This window comes from Lissotriton vulgaris, chromosome 9 (assembly GCF_964263255.1).
Source record: "Lissotriton vulgaris chromosome 9, aLisVul1.2, whole genome shotgun sequence".
NCBI classification, from domain to species: Eukaryota; Metazoa; Chordata; class Amphibia; order Caudata; family Salamandridae; genus Lissotriton; species Lissotriton vulgaris.
The window spans coordinates 247,601,687-247,620,739 of NC_141697.1; the positions used below are offsets into that span (position 1 = coordinate 247,601,687).

General features: G+C 47.4%; 1 protein-coding gene across 2 annotated transcripts in view; it reads left to right on the forward strand.

Moving 5' to 3' along the window:
* Positions 1 to 19,053, forward strand: part of MAPK1IP1L (mitogen-activated protein kinase 1 interacting protein 1 like) — a 212,427-nt gene that overhangs the window by 145,917 nt on the left and 47,457 nt on the right. Inside the window, exon 4 of one of the 2 annotated variants that reach the window (XM_086937438.1) lies at positions 2,206 to 2,323. In XM_086937438.1, coding sequence (XP_086793564.1) covers positions 2,206 to 2,217 — 12 coding nt within the window. In that variant the 3' untranslated portion in view covers positions 2,218 to 2,323. The remainder of the gene's footprint in view (positions 1 to 2,205; positions 2,324 to 19,053) is intronic. The other variant, XM_086937439.1, reaches the window with a different exon arrangement.

Sequence of the window (19,053 nt, forward strand, 5' to 3'; positions counted from 1 at the left end):
AGGCCTCCGTGGCTGGGCTATCTGCCTCGTCAGTTGAGTCTGTGTGCCCCTGATCCTTAGATGCTCCTTGATATGCTTCAGAGCCCCCAGGCTGCTTGAGCAATAGTTCCTTGAGGGACTTTTCCCTTCGTGCTCTAGCTGAGACCATCTCTGCACACTGAGGCATAGAATGCGAGTGGAGAATGTTCGCAGGCCAGAAGTCGCACCGCAACCCCTATTACGGAGCTGTGCCCGTGATCTAGGTGTGGTCTTGAGTTAACACCGTGCCGGGCGTGTGGGGGTGGTCAAGTCTTGTTATCTCCTTAGAAGGCCATGATGTCACTATTGGTGGTGCCCGTCACAGAAGCACCCCGCACTGTGGATCAAAGTGCCAGGGCAAGCGTTGTATGGGGTGATGTTAGGGGCCTGTAGCAGCACCCAAGGGATCCCTCTCCTCCGTCCGATAAGGGTCCTGAGTGTTGCCTTGCGAGGGAAGCTGACCAGGGCACAGAGCCCCCCGGCCACACAGCTGCGAATATCGGGCGGGAGGGAAGCACCGACCCCTCCAGAGGCTATCTTGCAATGTTCTAAGGCCTCCAGGTTCGACGTCGGAATTTTGCGTGGGCGCATCAACCGGTCCCAACATCCAGCGCCCCAGCTCTATGCGGGTCACCAAAAAGCAGCCAGGCGCTGGAAGGGAGAAATAAGCAAATTCACACACACCTACCCCATTAACCTGTGTTATGTTGGTCTGTTCAATTTTGAGGTGGTTACATTACCTCATGCATTCGTTTTAGATTTAAAATATGTATTTTTGTATGTATATTTTTGCCATGTCTAATGTGGCTATTATGATGGCAGTATAACATTGTCTTTCTTTGTTCTGATCTTTATTGGGGAAAAAATGATTTTTTTTCCCAATCTACGCACTGTGTTCTTATGAGCTTTATTGAAATCAATGGAGTAGCACTGAAGTATAAATATTGGTAAAGGCCTTCCGCTATCAGTAGTCCACTGCACTAAATTACAAACTAGGACTCCATTTCAGAGCACTGAAAGAGATAGACTGAGTCTGACAGTGAATGAAGATGAAGCTTCGCCTTCCCTTTACTAGGTGCTCTGTTGTGTCTCATGCAGTGGTTGTAATAAGGAGGGGGAAGCCACCTCTGCCCATGACGCGGTGTTTTGTTAAAAGCCGTATTGAATGAACTTGGCAGAGCATAGAGTGAGGCAGGCGCTTGCCCTGTCTTCCCTCAACCCTGTTAATTTCGAAAGTAATTTGCTGCTGGTGTTATACATAGTTGTTAATGGGCACTGGGAGCTGTGGGAAAAGAGGGAGACATTGTAAACTTCTTACCACTTTTTATCCAGCTGCCGCAGGTTATGCAGATATTATATGGCACAGACCTGGCCACTCGCAGCTCACAGAGCATCATACAACATTCTCAATCTTTGTTTGTACTCCTGAGAGAAGAGGCATTGGTAAAGATAAGTTTATCATGTTTTGTTCTTGGTAGGTAGACCTTTTTCACATCCCTTCAGCAAAGGCGGGGATAGTGTGAGTTATGCTGTCCAACAATCAATAATTTATTAATGAAAAGTATATAATACCTAAACATTCAGATTTTCATCAGTTCCCATTGTTAGCTGCACTTTGAAGCTATTTACACGTTAATGGCTGTACTTGAACAGATTAGTTACTTGTTATATATCTTGCACACACTCATGCATATAAAATATAATATATACATATATTATCACCCCCACCCAAAATCTCGATTACTTGCAGACACATGGTTTGATTTTGGATCTTGAGACGAACTACATTTATATAGAACCTAATAATCAAGATTCTCTAGGCATTGCTCAGCATAACACTAGGTTATAACCATATGAAACCATACGGCTTTTCCACTCCTCTCAGGCAGTGCCTCTACATTCTAGCCCTTAAAATGCAGTGGAACAAGTATGAGGAGGTATCTGCCTTGGCACTTCCCATCGCTCAGAGCAGCCGTAGGGCTCATTGTGTACTGACACAAACCACCTGCACCCAAGAATCCAATGCAAATAAGATGTTTCACGCTGGATTGGTCAAAGCCCGATAGTGCCTCTATTTACCTACTACTTCTCGCATTCAAAGTTTGTTTAGATGTGGAAGTGCATTATTGTTTGTACTACGTTATTCCTCAAAAGTGATCCTGGTTTTCTTTTTTTTTTGTATTTCAGCAATACCGCTAAATTCTTGAGAGCCTTCCACTTATATCCACTGCTGGTAATTTTTTTATTTTTATTATCTTCGGGGTCAAAAGGCAATCTTAATAGCTCATCTCCTGAAGTATGTGAGGTAAGAATTCTTTCTGTTGCAGATTAACAATCCAAATGTGGTCGTTTTGAGTCATCTGAATGACAATTAGGAGATCTGGCAACTTTTGTGGCAGGCTTCACTGTCCCTTAATTACTGTAGTCCATTTGTTCTCACAGTATTTAACTATGCTCGGTCACGAGACCTCCACTGCAGACTTAAATGTTGTATGCTGCTGGGATAGTGTGTGCATGTATGATATCTCTTAACCCTACTCTCACATAGGTGCTCCTTCAAACATCTTGCACGAATATCCGTCAATATCGCAAATACCTTTACCCTGCGAGCATTACAGCACGTTGACCGTTACATCATATTGTAATACCACATAGGGCTTTACCATGCAATTGTAAATTTATAAAATGTGTATATATACACTTACATACGTATATATATATATATATATATATATATATATATATATATATATATATATATATATATATATATATATATATATATATATATATATATATATATATATTATATGTATGTATTTACAAAAAAGGTAACTGGGACATTGTAGTTAGGAAATAGAATTTTTAAAACTTAGAAATTCACAAAAAAAAGTAAAGGTTACAGGTACTCTATAGTTGGGCTCAGATTTTACTCGTACAAAACCATTGAAATTCAGCAGTTATAGTTACCTGAGCTAACTATAACATTCGCCCCCACAATGTGCAGCTTATGACCACACATCACATCACTCATGACATGGTCAGTGACTTCACTGAAATCTCAAATTACATCACTCATGACATCAACCAGTGAGTGCGTCTCAAAAACGTTTCTCAGACTTAAAAGATATATACTAAGCTACGGCAGAAGTTAAATTACTATTCTTCTTGTACTGCTAATGAGTGATACGGTTTCTAACATATGGCATCTGCGTGGCTGTGTGACTATCCGTGTGAGTGGCTGTATGGGTGTGTGACTGGGTGTGTAAATGGCTGTTTGAGAAGCTGTGGGGTGAGTGAATGGCTGTATGGGTGTGAGATTGGTTTTGTGAGGGGCTGGATCGGTGACTGGGTGGCTGTGTGAGTAGCTCTATGGGTGAATGCGTGGCCGTCTAAATTGGTGTATGGGTAAGTGACTGAGTGAGTGTATGGGTAAGTGAGTGGGCGTGTGAATAGCTGTATTCAGTCAGTGCCTGTATGAGCGACTGTATAAGTGAATGACTTGGCGTGTTAGTGCTTGTTTCGGTGTGTAAATAGGTTTATAAGTGGTTTTGTGAAAGAGTGAATGTATGGGTGAGTGAGTAGCTCTGTTACTATCTGTATGGGTGGGTGAGTGACTGTATGGGCGAGTGAGTGGTTGTGAGTGGCTGTATGAGTGAGCGAGTGCCTCTGTGTCAGTAGGTGTATGAGTCTGTGAATGAGTATGTTTTTGATTGTATGGTTGTGAGTGGGTATATGAGGGGTATGGGTGTGTGAGTGGTTCTATGGGTGATGTATTTTGAGAAGTCATTAGTGATGTCACTGACCATGTCATGAGTGTCGTAATATGTGTGGTCATAAGCAGTGCATTGCAAGGGCGTAAGTTATAGTTAGCTGAGCTAAAAGGGGGCAGGGCCTCTGAGTACTCAGCAGTCCTGCTGTGTGGGACTTGCTGGTGGTAACTTGAGGGTTTCTTGGCCCTCAAGGACCCTTGGCATCCAGGTGTACTTCATCTACCACCAGGAGTTGCCTTTGCAGAGTGTTGGAGAAAGGAGGCGGTCCTCCGAGCTCTCAGCAGTACCTCTGTGTGGGACTTACTGGTGGTAACAAAAGGGTTTCCTGGCCCCCCAAGGACCCTCCGCATTCAAGGGGACTTTATCCTCCAGTGAGAAGGGGGCCAGGAGGCACGTTTGCAGAGTGGTGGAAAAGAGGGCGAGGCCTCTGATGAGCTCTGTTAGGCTGTCATCTTATTCCTCTTGGAAGAGTATGCACTGCCAGTACTTTCAAAAGCACATGCCAGACTCTAAATGCAGGAGGCACAAAGGTGTGTATACCAGGGGATAAACACAGTCACTCGTTTTATCTCCTTTTCTTTAAACAAAAAGAATGCCCCGTATATGTAGCGTTTTTGTAAATCAATAATAGTCATTTTGTAAATGTTGGCATATGTAAACAAGGCAACACAGCGGGGACTGTGAGGATTGCTGTCAAGCTCAAGCTGTCTTCATCCAGAAATCAGTGATAACATGAATCCTCCTATAGAGAAGACACTGAGACTACAAATAGGTGAATCTCCACCAAACAAGGGTGCTTCCTCTTAACTGTGTGAAGCAAGTGCTTCTCTGTTTGTTGGAAATATCCTCATTTTCTTTGGTATCAACAATGCAGCCTAAAATGGACTGGAACGCACTGAAGGCCCTTTTGGTAAGCTGTTAATCAGTAGACTCCTCTTGCTGGGTAATCGGGAGCCCACCCAGAACACCCAATGTGCAATGTTGGGAACCGCAAGAGCCTTAATACCCACAAGATCCCTGGCATTGCTCCCACACGTAATTAACTGACAAACATGCAACTTCCTATAACAATCCTTTCATCTGCTTCCCTGGAAAAACAGATTAAAGGTCTGCTCCCAGCTAGTGGGAGCAGTTTTCCTGCTCCCACCAGTTGGGAGCGGACTTACTGTATGCTGTCGCTTGTTGGGAGCTCTCATAGCTCCTGCCAAGCGAGAGCAAAAAGCTATGTCCTGGGCCATAGAAAGCCAGCTCTGGGGTGTTATCTGTCCCCAGGGCCATTAATAGTTCCTTTTTGTTTGAAGGGCTTGCCCTAGGGAGGTAATGGTTCCTTGGGATGAATACGGCCAGGGCAAGGGGGGCTTATATTTTTGGCCCTGGGGAGGTGGTGGTCCCCTGGGTCCTACTGGGTCTCCAATATGTTAATAAAGCCCGGGACAGGTGGGGGTCCTCAGGCCTCTTAAGAGCAGCAGGAAGGTGCGCTGCGTGTGCCCCCACCTCCCTATTGTAAAGTATGCTGCCCCTCGGGACCTGTCCCACCTGGGGGCTTAAATAAAAACCAGCGGGGAGATCAAATTTTTTTTTGTTTACCACAAATTTGTGAACATTTACGATTGTGCAGAAAAAATAATAATTAAAAAAAATAATTTTTTCCTTTGGTGGGGTTTCTGGGACACCCCAGCGCCAAGGCTAGGGCGTCCGGGTATTCCTACCCTGCCACCTTTTTGTTTATTGTTTCACTTTTTTTAGGACTCTGCTGAGTCCCAAACTTTGTGCCAACACTTCTTGGTTAAAGTGTTAGTGGCCAGCCTGGTTGAAGTGTAGACAGCCAATCAGATCTTAGCACTAGCTCGGGAGGATTCGCAGAGCATCTGCGTCCCTAGATATACACATTTGGATTTTCTTCAATATCTTCCAAACTACTGAACGTCTTTACACCAAATAACAAAAAGGGGGCCTTATGGACCAAGAGCTATCTTTCTGCTAAATTTGGTGTAATTCCATCCAGCGCTTTAGGCTGTAGCCATGTCTAAATTCTATATGGGAATTAATATGGGAAACTCACTCCTTTTTTAAATCTCAACCACATACAAAACTCACCGGGTCAAAACAGCTTGATTCACAATGACCCAAGTTTCCAAAAGAACGCTGCTAGTTAAAGACTCAGCCAGTAAACATAGGTCCTCTTTCAGTTATTTGATTATTCGTGGTACTTGAAAAAACGCTCCGGTCTTCATTTACTTGCAACCCGACCGAAACGGCGTTTTAAAGCAATCAGCCGGCTCACGCATAACGTGCGTTATGCATGAATGAGCCGGCTGATTGCTTCGAAACTTGGGTCATTGTGAATCAAGCTGTTTTGACCCGGTGAGTTTTGTATGTGGTTTCCATTGCTTTTGGAATTAACTTTCCGGTGAACATCTCTCGTCATTGATGGACTGAGCAACCTTTGTATTTATTTTGATGATTGAAGCACATCATTTACTGGTGGCAAACCTCCTTATGTTGGGGCGCTGTCCTACTATAATTTAGGTTTTCTCCCACCACCCCGTCCTGAGGAAGACACGTAGCTGAGGTGTTGATCCACCCACCAACGCACAAGGGTCGAAACCTCGACTAACCCCCCCCCCCCCCCCCCTTCCCACCCCCAAAATTGCTACGCCTGAACCCTAATCCCTTTCTTTCCTGTTCCCCGTATCCCCAGAATGATGCCATTTTTAGAATCATCTCATTAAATACGTTGTTCAGGCTCATATGTAGGGAATTGTACCTCATTTTGAAATTATTGGATTTTCCTTCTAATTCATTTTTCTATTCTTTCACTTGAGCACAAACCTTTTTTCACTCTTTATTATACCTGGCAGCATCCCGTTGCGTTTTTTGAAAACTGTTTTTATTGATATGTATATATTAATGTAAAATAAATCGCAAACAGAACAGCAGTTTATGCATTATTGATGGCTACACCTTTTGATTTTGTGTACAGAAATTTATTTGGCAATCTTTGATGTTTTTCTATTTCAGAATTAAGTCCTAGGAATTATAAAAAAAAACGTTTTGATTCATTAGCAGTGTATAACTGTAGGTCTAGGACCAATCGTTTATTATACTATTTGATACCCAGGTCCTGTGGCCGTGCTGGGTGATACCCCATTTTCTTAACAATAAGACTTACCTGCACATTTTTGGGGGAACATTTCGCAAAGGTTCTTTAAACAGCACTAAAGTTATAGGCAAATTGAAAATGCTTTTCCTATGGAAACTAGGTCCTAACTTTAACTACTTACTAGCAACCGCCAGTATGTAAAAAAAAAAATATATATATATTAATATATATCTACTACCCTTTTACCTGAAACCCTCACTATCCCTAATGCTTAACCATCCCTAAACCTCCAGGATTGACTTGGAGCGCAGGAAACGGCTGGAATACACGTGATGTATATTTATTGTCCTATGTAGGCATTGACTGTGCACCAGATTGTCCAGGAGGGTGGGTCGCAGGAGGAGGGTCCTTATGATGTGGGGAAATAAATGAGTGCCCAGGTGGGACTGTTTGGGAGGAGGGGAGTATGTTCAAAGTTTGTGGGTTGGAGGCCTGTACTTTTTTAGTAATTGCACTATTCAGGGGTATTAGGACAGGATGTGGCGGCTATTATGTTGAAGTGGGGGCTCGACGGGAGCCCTCAAGTTGCGGGACTAGGTAGCAGTACGCACCCCCTAGGTTTTCGTTTGAAGGGCTACAGGTGCTCTGCTTGTTGGGGGATGTCTGGTCACGTTGGCCGGCGTAGCAGGGTGGTGGTGGGGGGGGGGGGTAGTTCTAGGGTTTGGGGGGCAAAGGTTTTTTTTAATGTGTTTTTCTCTTTTTTCTTCTTCTGTGATGTATTAGTTTTGGCTCCAAAGGCACTATTAGTAGGCAAGCGAGAAGGGGAGGGATGGGGGAGGAGGCACTCGTCTCCTCGGAGGTTCGTGTTAATTGTCTACAATGCATACACCACACGCACGACAAATCAGTATTTTGTCATGGAACGTTAACGGCCTGCAAAACAAGATAAAGCGCACCATGGTGCTCCAATACCTACACAGACACGCACCAGACATTGTCCTACTCCAGGAAACGCACCTACTTGGGAACCATTGTAAGGCCCTTAATAGATTTGGCTATACACTGCGGGAACATGCCGGTTTTACCACAGGCTCAAGGGGGGTGGGGATACTCACTAAGAACTCCCTACCGCTGATAATGGGGAAACAGTGGTTGGTCCCCTTAGGGCGCTACGCGGTGCTGACGGCTCAGTGGGAGGGCAAGACAGTTAACCTATGTTCTCTGTACATCCCTGCTAAGCTACACAACACCACTCTCCCCGACATTGGGAAATTACTGCTGGAGATGACATCAGGATCCTGATCCTAGGGGGCGACATGATGATCCTGATCCTAGGGGGCGACATGAATGCAGTAATGGAGAGGGACTTGGATAGGTGACAGAATCAGCCTGCCAGGGGAGGGATTTGTCACTTCCGGGACTTTGTACATGCTATGGGCCTGGTGGATCTTTGGAGGGCACACAGTTCCCTGGTTCGGCAATACACATACATATTGGCGGCTCACGGCTCAGGGTTGATCATTTATTCACACAGGTGGGTTGCATGCGTCTGTTCCAGGGTGGGTGTCATAGGGCCAGAGGGATATCTGACCATTCCCCAGTCGGAGTACAGCTGCGAGGTCCAGAGCGAGAATGGACTAACACCCCCCCCCCCCCCCCCCCCCCACCCCACCACGACTTCATACGTTTTTATTTAAAGATCAGGAGTTCCAGGATGTGTTCAGGGAGTGGGTAGACCAATATTTAGCTGATTAGGTAGGCTCTGTCAGCTCGCATGGAATAGTGTGGGAGATGTAAAAAACCGTGGCCAGAGATTCTGTGGAGGCGGAGGTGGGAAAATGCTGCAAGGACCTATTTGCGCAAATTGACAAACTAGAACGGGAACTGCAGGCCCTAGAAGAAGTGGGTGATGGGACTCCTGATCAGGACAGACTGCATAGGAGGCAGCTCTTAGAAAAAGAGATAACAAGACTTGCTTACTGACCAGGCGCACTCACGCGCCCTCGCCGTCCAGAGACTGGTGTATGACTTAGGGGATTAGGCCAACAAAATGGTAGCCTGGCTGGAGAAATGGGATCGGGAACGTAACTGGGTACCAGGGATTACACGGTCAGACTGGTCTGTGCAGGCCACAGGCAAGGAAATAGCGGAAGAATTTGCATGGTCTTATGAGACAGTTTATAAGTCGCACACTGCCCGGCGAGAGCAGGAGTGCCGGGAATTTCTGGCCCCCTTGCAGCTACCTGCTCTGGAATAGGCAGACAGAGACATCCTGGAGTCCGCGATAACGGTTAACGAGGTAGACACCATGGGAGACATGCAGGCGGGGAAGGCGCCAGGGCCCAACGGGTTTCCGGTTGAAGCATTTGGGTGGGTATCGGGTCGACTCGCACCCAAGATGCTGAATGTGTTTAATGAAGCCAATTAGGTAGGGAAACTCCCCAAGGATCTGCGGTCGGCAACGATCGTGGTAATCCATAAAGCCGGTAAGGCGCAGGATCTGTGCAGTTCCTACAGACCCATATCCCTGATTAATTTTGAGACGAAGGTGCTTGGTAAGATCCTGACCACAAGACTAGGGGCAGTTATCCAATCACAGATCCACCCGGACCAGTCGGGCTTTATGCCCCACAGGTGCACGCGCTTAAATCTAAGGCGCCTGTTCGGGGTTTTACAGGAGGTATCTGCGAGACCTGAGGTGCCGGCAGCCCTATTATCCCTCGATGTCCATATGGCATTTGACAGTATGGAATGGCAGTATATATACGCAGTTCTGGAGAAAATGGGCTTCGGAGACCATTTTCGAGCATGGGTACGGCTGCTGTACACTGAACCGCTCGCAAAAGTCCGGGTCAATGGAGTGATGTCAAGGGAGTTCCACCTGAGCCGGGGCACGCATCAGGGTTGCCCCCTTTCTGCCACCCTGTTCGCGTTCGCGCTAAAGCAGTTGGTGCACTGGGTTCGAACAGACCCCATGGGGCATAGACCTGGGAGGGGTTTGGGAGGAGTGCATCTCGTACGCCGACAACATCCTCCTGTATGTTCAGAGGCCGGCTGCTTCCATTCAGAGACTGATGGAAATTCTGCGCGAGTTTGGTACCTACCCCGTATACCGTATAAATTGGGACAAGACCCTGGGACAGGTCCTAGTGGGGCCGCAGCCGTCGGCAGACTGTTGTGGCTTGGCCTGGAAGGAAGTATTCAGATACTTGGGAATCTGGATCACACAGTCTGACTCTGAGTTCTTGCGCCTGAATGTGTCGGCGCAACTGGATCAACTCCGCGGAGACGTGGAGCACCGGAGGTCCCTCCCGCTCTCCTTGATGGGGCGTGCCATTTTATTTAAAATGATGGCACTCCCCCGCCTACTCTATGCCCTACAGAATACACACTTCCCGATCCCAGAACAGATTTTCAGGACGATTGAATCGGAGCAGCGTTCCCTGCTTTGGAGTGGTGGGTGTCCGAGAATAGCTCTTAAACTGCAGAGGGGGCCCTACGAGGGAGGAATTAGCTGTGCTGGATGTCCACCTATATTACTGGGCGATGCAGTTGATTAATATCAATGGATGGGTCTTTGCCCCGTTGGAAGAACTAGCCTACAGGGTATATAGGTTAGCCTTTGGTAGCGGTACCTACTTAGCGGCCCTCAATACTAGGGGTAGGCGCGGTCGACCTCTACCTCCCCAAACGGCAGCGGTGGTTGGAGTGTGGAAACTGGCAACAAAATTGCTAGGATGGGAGGCAAAGCTTACGGAATAGACTCCTCTGTGGGCCGAGACATTCCTACCGGCAGTGGCGAAATTACAGGGTCTGCGTCAGTGGAGCCTGATTGGTATTGATGTGCTGGGAGATGTTTGGAAACGGGGGGAGATGGTGAGATTTACAGACTTGCAGGCTGAATTCCAGATGGGGAATGGGGAGTTCCTACACTACCAACAGCTTAGACATGCCCTGCACCGACACCTGACTCAAGGGGTGGAGCTACCTGAATATGCTCCGTTGGAGGATAGACTACTATGATTGATAAAGCTATCTCCCTCACATACAGGAAGCTTATTAATAACATCGCCGACACACTGGGCCCCCTACGGGAAAAGTGGGAGTCAGATCTGGGGATGTTGGAGGATGATGCTTGGGGGGAGGCCCTGCAATGTACCCGAGAAGTGGCGATACGCGCCAGGTTCCGGCTAATCCAACTACGCATCCTGCATAGGTCATAAACCCCACGAACGACGCAATAAATAATAGGCTATGTGGACTCGAGCTTTTGCTTGCGGGGTGTGGTGAAGAAGGGACCTTCTTCCACATATTGTGGGATAGCGCCAGAATCGGGGCATACTGGTCCAGACTAGCAGGCATCATGTCAGAGGTGGTGGGAGTGGATGTTCCTCTGGAGGCCAGATGGCATGTCTTAGGGGTCACTAGTGACATCACCTGGCCGAAATGGGACAAAGTGTGGTTAGCTCTGGCCAGTATGGTGGCCAAGAGAAATATGGCGAGGTTGTGGGGAAGTGATCTTGTGCCTACGGTGGAAGATTGGGAGCAAGATTTGGACTGGTGCCAACGGGCTGAAAAGTTTATCTATAAGAGTCGAGGTTGCCCTAAGAAATGGGAGAAAATATGGGCGGCTTGGAGGAGGTACCGGGGAGAGTGGATGGACTCCCAGGCGGATGAGGCGCCAACCTGAGGGAGGATGGGTGTGGAACTTTGTACTTCATGTCTGTGCACTTAATACAGAGGTTTTGTGACACCCGTTCTGCACTGGATTCCTTACGGTGCAGCTGTACTAGGGAGGGCCGCAATGCGGACCTAGCAGGGAGGGAGGGGGGAGTGGGGTGGGGCTGGTGAATACAATATGTCTGCTTCGATGGGTTCAGAGTTGGGGGTCCACTGGGGATATGTCAATGTTTATGGTGGGGGGGTCTGTCGTGGTGGGTGGGTTTAAGTATTTTTAATGAATCTAAAGAATCTGTGGCTGATTTTATTTGTAAGTGTCAATGAACTTCTGTTGCTAACCGAGGTGCAATGTTATGGAGCTGGTTATTCAAATAAAAAGATTAAAAAAAAAAAAAAAAAACATCCCTAAACCTTGAAACTGTTTTTAACGTCCTTGCTAACCCGTACTGTTGCCCATCACTGATCCTTAACAATCCCATAAAGACCGAACCCTTATTCTTTCCTGGACCCTAAAATACCTGTACTGCCCCATACCCTTGCCTGAACCTTGTAAAATCCTTACTAACCCATAGCCTTACCCATTGGTGAACCTTAAAATATTCTTCGAACTCTTACTGCCCAGTACACTTGCCTATCTTGAGCCCTAAATTACCTTTACTATCCAACATCCCAACCCTGAACCATAAAAACCAATTAAAAATCCTTTCTACCCCATAGCTTCACCTATCCCTGTACCCTAAAATCCCTTACTATACAGTGCACTTGCAGATCTCTGAATTCTAAAAACCTCTAACTACTCTGTACCCATCCCTGAACCTTCAAACAACCCTTGCTAACGTACCCTTATTTATCCCTGAACCCTAAAAAAACTCTTAACTCCATACCCATCCTTGATCCCTAAAACCATTTCATAACCATACGTCTATTCATCCCTGAAGCATGAAAACCCCTTAGTACCCCATGCCCATCCCTAAACCCAAAATAATCCTCAAAACCCATGCTACCCCGCACCCTTACCAGTCCCTTAAACTGCCTTTTAATACCCTTACCACCCTCAATCTGTATCCATCTCTTAACACTTAAGTGACATGGAATAAAGAGATACCTGCATGGTAAAGTAGCATAAACATCCTGCATGGTACTTACCTTTGTGGTAAAGGCATGCATGGCAATGTCATGTAGTATAAAGACTGTATAACATCTTGCAAGCTCACATGTAGCCCCACTTACTGACACATGCACATTTGTTAACGTCCAGTCTTGGACACTAAGAAAAAACGAGCTTTGAACACTCCTGCACAAAAACAAACCTAAATATTAATTTAATTTTTGTGCCACTCCAACACCATTGAGTTCATCAGTTGAATTCATCATTTCCAAACTCCTATGAGTAAATTATGGAGACCCATTTTGTGGTTGGATTCATACACATACTAGTTCTTTCACTGTAATCTCTGAAAAAACAAGCATTGTCAAAGCCAATAGGTCTCTCACTTGAAAGCTATTAGCAATGTACAGTAGCCATACTGTAGAGCAGCGCAGATGCTATACAGTGTGGCTAGAACTAATTTTAAAAAGCGGAATGACGCATTCTGATAGATACATCTGCCAGTGGATTCCTCACCTTGTGAATATCCCCCTGCGTCAGCAACGTTCGGAAAATTCTTTTGTAGCACGCCGGCTTGGACTACGTCATGGGAGCGCGGCATCGCGCGCGACTCCGACTGACGTCACCGACCCCTTATTAGGCCTACGACGTGTGCCAGGATGATGTCCATTACTGATCCACATGGTGACTGTGTGTGGTGTCTGGGCTCGGATTACGACGTCGAGGGTTGTCGTTCCTGTTCGAAGATTAATCCAAAGGCTCTTCGAGAACGGGAGGCGAAACTCCTTCTTGCCAAAATTAAGTGTAAGGATGCCAAGAGGACTTCGAGGTCAAGATCAAGACGATCGAAGACGAGATGGAGGTCTCGTCGGAGTCTGCTTCGGGGCATGCTTGGGTTCCTCGAAAAAGAAACCTAAGAGAAAGAAGCACAGTTCTCTCAAAGACATCATAAGGGCATGATAACTCCCTCTCCAGCTCGTAAGCCTGAAGGTGAGGCCTCGCCATTACAGTCTCAGAAGCCGACACCGAATCCGGAATTGAATCCGTCTCCGGAACCGTACCAGTCTTCGGTGCATGAAGAAGAGGAAGTTGAAGTTCCTCAGGTTTCGGCAACTCCGGTTCACCAACCCGAGGAACAAGAGGAGTCTAATCTGGTACAGCCTCCTCAGGAGCAACCAGTGGGTTCGTACCCTCAGTTTCCTGGTCCAGGTCAGGACCCTTCGCATTTTCTAAACGCCATGTATGGCGTATATGCGAGGGCAATGTACCTCTCTGGTGCACCGGCTGGTCCCATGGGTCCATTGTCTTTTAATCTGGGCGTGCCTCATGCTTATGCTCCGGCGCCTTTCTTGCCGGCACCGATTGCACTGTGACATAGCTCGGCTCCACCGAAGTCATCGACTCCGTACACGGCGTCGCCGGAGCGACCTCGGGATCAAGATCGAGGTTCTACGCCGCTTCCAGCTTCTCATTCGAAGGCGGCTCCAGCTACTCGTTCGACGCCGGCCTCGACTCCGTCTGAGTTGTTACTGGATCCGACGACGTCGGTTCGGATGGAGTGGTCTAGGCGTAGAGCGCAGCGCCTTATGGAGGAGAGAAATTATGAGGAACCTGAGGTTGAAGAAGGCGAACTTCAGGATCAGGAGGATTACTTTGAAGAGTTGCAGGATGCAAGTGGTTTGGACCTTTCTCCCGAATGGGAGTTACCTGCTGTATCTGATACACCTTCAAAGGATGTGGCTCCTTACCATGTGTTAATTAAGAAAGCTGCAGAACTCTTAAATTTGACCTTACCATCTGTGGTGTTCAAGTCTAACATCCTTACGGAGGTTCTCATTCTCTGTGGTTGAGCCAACTCTGCCATTTACTGAGGCTCTTACTGAACCTATATTAGAAGTCTGGAAGAGGCCTCTTACTGCTCCTGCGGTGTCAAAAGCAGTTGCAAGGCGCTGTAGGGTGGCACCTGGAGATCCTGAATTCTTGTCTATTCATCCTATGCCAGTGAGTTTGGTGGTCCAAGCTGCTTGTTCAAAGAAATGGGCTTGTGCTTTTCCCCAGGTTCCTGGAGATAAAGACTCTAAAAAGCAAGATCAAAATGCGAAAAAGGTGTTTTCGTGAAGTAGTATGGCCCTTAAATCCACTAAGGCTACTTGTCTGCTAGGCAGATATGTTCATGCTTTGATGGACACAGTGAAGCAGCTATCATCTAAGCTTCCTGAGGACGATAGGAAGAACTTTAGTGAAGTGATATCTGACACGCAGGCTGCAGCTCATCAGGTCATACAAAGTGGTATGGACACGGCGGATTCAGTGGCTAGGATCTTGGGGTCTTCGATTGCCACTAGAAGAGCTGCTTGGTTAAAGACTTCCGAGTTTTCAGCTGATGTCCAGGCTGCTCTGATGGATTTGCCTTTTGATGGCACAGGCCTTTTTCTGAAAGAAAGCTGATGCTGCCTTGGAAAGGTTTAAAGATAGTAGAGCAACAGCAAGATCTCTGGGTCTGCAGACTAGAGGTTCTTTCACCAAGAAGTACAAGGGTTTTGGAAGGTCTACTTTTCGTACCTATAAGCAAAACCAGCAGCAGCTACAAAATCCTTTGTACAAGTCCTACAGGGGTAGACAAAGGGGTCGTCCGTGGACGTCCAGCCTCCTCCTCCTCTACTTCTAATACCCACCCCCCACCTACAACAGCAAAGCAGCCCTAGATCCGCCATTCTGGATTATGTGGGTCCTGTAGGGGGTTGGCTTACTTATTTTCTACGGGATTGGGAATCCGTTACATCAGATCTTTGGGTTCTCAATCTCGTAGAGAATGGGTATGCTCTTCCCTTTCGGGAATTCCTCCCAATTACCCTCCTTGCCAGGGTTTTTGCTCGGAGGACCACCTGTTGCTCCTTCAGGAAGAGGTACAGGTACTGTTCAGAAAGGGTGCGATAGAGGTGGTTCCAGAGCAGGAAAGGGGTCAGGGGTGCTACTCCCGGTATATCCTGATCCCAAGAAGGATGGCAGACTTCGTCCAATCCTGGATTTCAGGATCTTGAACCTTTACCTGAAGCAGGAGAAGTTCAAGATGCTCACCCTTGCACAGGTTCTTCGGGCGCGGCTGGAATAGGACTGGATGGTGTCAATCGACTTGCAGGATGCGTATTTTCACATCCCAATCTTGAAGTCGCACAGGAAGTATCTCCGTTTTACGGTGGGCTCGCAACACTACCAGTTTGCGGTCCTTCCGTTTGGTCTTACTACTGCGCCCCGAGTTTTCACCAAGGTGATGGCTGTGGTGGCTGCACATCTCAGAAGGTCAGGGATTCCGGTATTCCCTTATCTGGACGACTGGCTGATCAAAGCAGAGTCTCCAGAGATAGTGCTCTATCATTTGCAAGAGACAACTCAGTAGTTACACAGGTTGGGTTTTGTGATAAATGTACCCAAATCTCACCTGGTGCCCTCCCAGCGCAACCTGTTCATAGGTGCGGTACTGTATGTTGTGCATTCCCTCCTCCTCAAAGGATTTGCGACCTACAGGAGTTGATTCCTTTATTTTTCAATGGAGCGGTTGTTCCAGTCCTGAAGTTCCTTCGCCTGCTCGGTCTGATGGCTTCCTGCATTCTGTTGGTCAACAATGCATGCTGGCACATGAGGGCACTCCAGTGGTGCCTCCGCAGGCAGTGGTATCAACACAACGGAGATCTCAGGGAGTCTGTGAGGATCTCTAGAGAAACTTCAGCGGATCTGACTTGGTGGGGAGTGGAAGGCAACCTGTCTCAAGGGAAGCCCTTTCATCTGCCTCCGGCTGTGGCCACAGTGATATCGGATGCATCCACTCTAGGGTGGGGTGCTCATCTGGGGGATCTGGAGGTCAAGGGTCTTTGGTCTCCAGAGGAAAGGTTGCTTCATATCAACCTTCTGGAATTGCGGGCGATACGTTTGGCTCTCAAGGCCTTCCTCCCTTCCCTTCGCGGTCGGTCGGTTCAAGTCCTAACGGACAACACCACCGCAATGTGGTATGTCAACAAACAGGGAGGAGTAGGGTCACAGTGTCTATGCAAAGAGGCTCTGCGTCTCTGGTCCTGTGTTCAGGACCATCAGTTTTGTCTGATAGCAAATCATCTGGCCGGAGTTCTGAACGTACGTGCAGACAGTCTCAGTCGGCAGTTCTCAGCCGACCACGAGTGGAAGCTCCATCTGGAGGTAGTTCGTCACTTCTTTCGGACGTGGGGGACTCCTCAGGTGGATCTGTTCGCCACTCGAGAGAATGCTCACTGCCCATTGTTCTGCAGCCTCCAGTTTCCGATGCAGAGAGCTTTGGGGGACGCGTTTCAGTTGAGTTGGGACTCGCAACTCCTTTACGCGTTTCCTCCCATACTCTTGATTCCTCGGGTTCTGAGGAAGATTCGCCAAGACCGGGCCCAAGTTATATTGGTCGCCCCGGATTAGCCAAGAAGGGTGTGGTACACAGATCTTCTCCACCTCTCCTCGTGCCCGCCGCTCCGTCTCCCTTTCAGGACAGATCTCCTCTCTCAGATGGAGGGGCAGGTTCTACACCCCCACCTCCGGACCTTACACCTTCATGCCTGGAGATTGAACGGAACCACCTGAATTCCTTTTCTCTCCTGCACGATGTGGTGGATGTCATTTTATCGGCTAGGCGTGACTCCCCTAAATCCATTTATTCTTATAGATGGTCTAAATTTGTTGTCTGGTGCGGAGAGAAGTCCATCCATCCTTTGAGGGCTCGTTTGTCAGATATACTTCTTTTTGCGCTTTATTTAGCACAGCAAGGTTTTGCTGTGGCAACAGTTAAAGGCTATCTTTCGGCGTTGTTGTCTTTTCTCTGCCTGCCGGATCAGCCGTCTTGTTGAAATCTCCTATTTTGAGATTTCTGAAGGGGCTTACAAATAGGTTTCCGCCTACTCCCTTTATTGTGCCTCAATGGGACTTGAATCTGGTACTTACCTATCTAATGGGTTCGCCTTTCGAACCTCTGCATAATTGTCCCTTGAGGCTGTTGTCTTTTAAGACAGTTTTCCTAGTTGCGATTACCTCGGCAAGGAGGGTGAGTGAGCTTCAAGCTCTTAGTTCAAAGCCCCCGTTCTTGACCATTCATGCTGAACGAATGGTTCTTAGGACCAGGGCTGCTTTTCTGCCTAAGGTGGTTACTCCATTCCATTTAGGACAGTCCATTACCCTTCCTACCTTCTATCCTCCCCCTCACCCTTCCAAGGAGGAGGAGCGTCTTCACCGTTTGGACCCTAAGAGGGCGGTGAGCTTTTACCTTGATAGAACAAAAGACTATCGAGTGGATGACCAGCTCTTTGTGGGATTTGCTGGCTGCAAGAAAGGACGGGCTGTGCACGAGCGCACACTCTCAAGATGGATCATACTTTGCATCAAGATCTGCTACGCCCTGGCTGGTAAGGAACCCCTAGAGGGTATAAGGGCTCATTCTACTAGAGCAAAGTCATCAACATCTGCATTGTCTAGGGGTGCTCCTGTGGAGGACATTTGTAGAGCAGCGACATGGGCCTCCCTCCACACTTTTGCAAAGCATTACTGCTTGGATAGCGAGGTGAGGAGAGATGGCCATTTTGCGCGCTCTGTCCTACATGATTTTATGGTATAGGAGAGTGGACACCCTCCTTTCGGGAGTGAGGACTGCTGTGGGACTCTATTCACAAGGTGAGGAATCCACTGGCGGATGTATCTATCAGAAGAACAAGTTACTTACCTTCGGTAACGCTTTTTCTGGTAGATACAGTATCTGCCCGTATATTCTTCACATGCCCACCCGCCTCCCCGTTTGTCCACTCTTCTTTACCTGTATTTATGCATTTTATGTATATTTATATACCTTGTCTACGCACTGTGTGTGTATTTTTGAATTATATGTACTATGTACATTTACTGTCATTGGCCCGTCGGGGTGCCTCGAAGGCACGGAAAAAAGGGCGGAACTGATGTCATTACGCCGAAGTAGGCCTAATAAGGGGTTGGTGACGTCAGTCGGAGTCGCGCGCGATGCCGTGCTCCTATGCCGTCGTCCACACCAGCGTGCTACAAAATAATTTTCCGAACGTTGCTGACGCAGGGGGATATTCACAAGGTGAGGAATCCACAGGCAGACACTGTATCTACCAGAAAAAGCGTTACCGAAGGAAAGTAACTTGTTCTTCAGGGCTCATGCACCTTTTTGTAATCATTTATTGAAGTGCATTAGCATTGGATGCTTCCTAGTCCTTTTTTTTATTATTTTCGGCCATGCTTCTATACAGCATGGCTACAAATCATTGCCAGAGCTGGCAAGTCCCATGTTGTACAGCATGAATAAAAGGCGATGACAGAGCCCATAGTCTCAAGGATGAGACCATTGG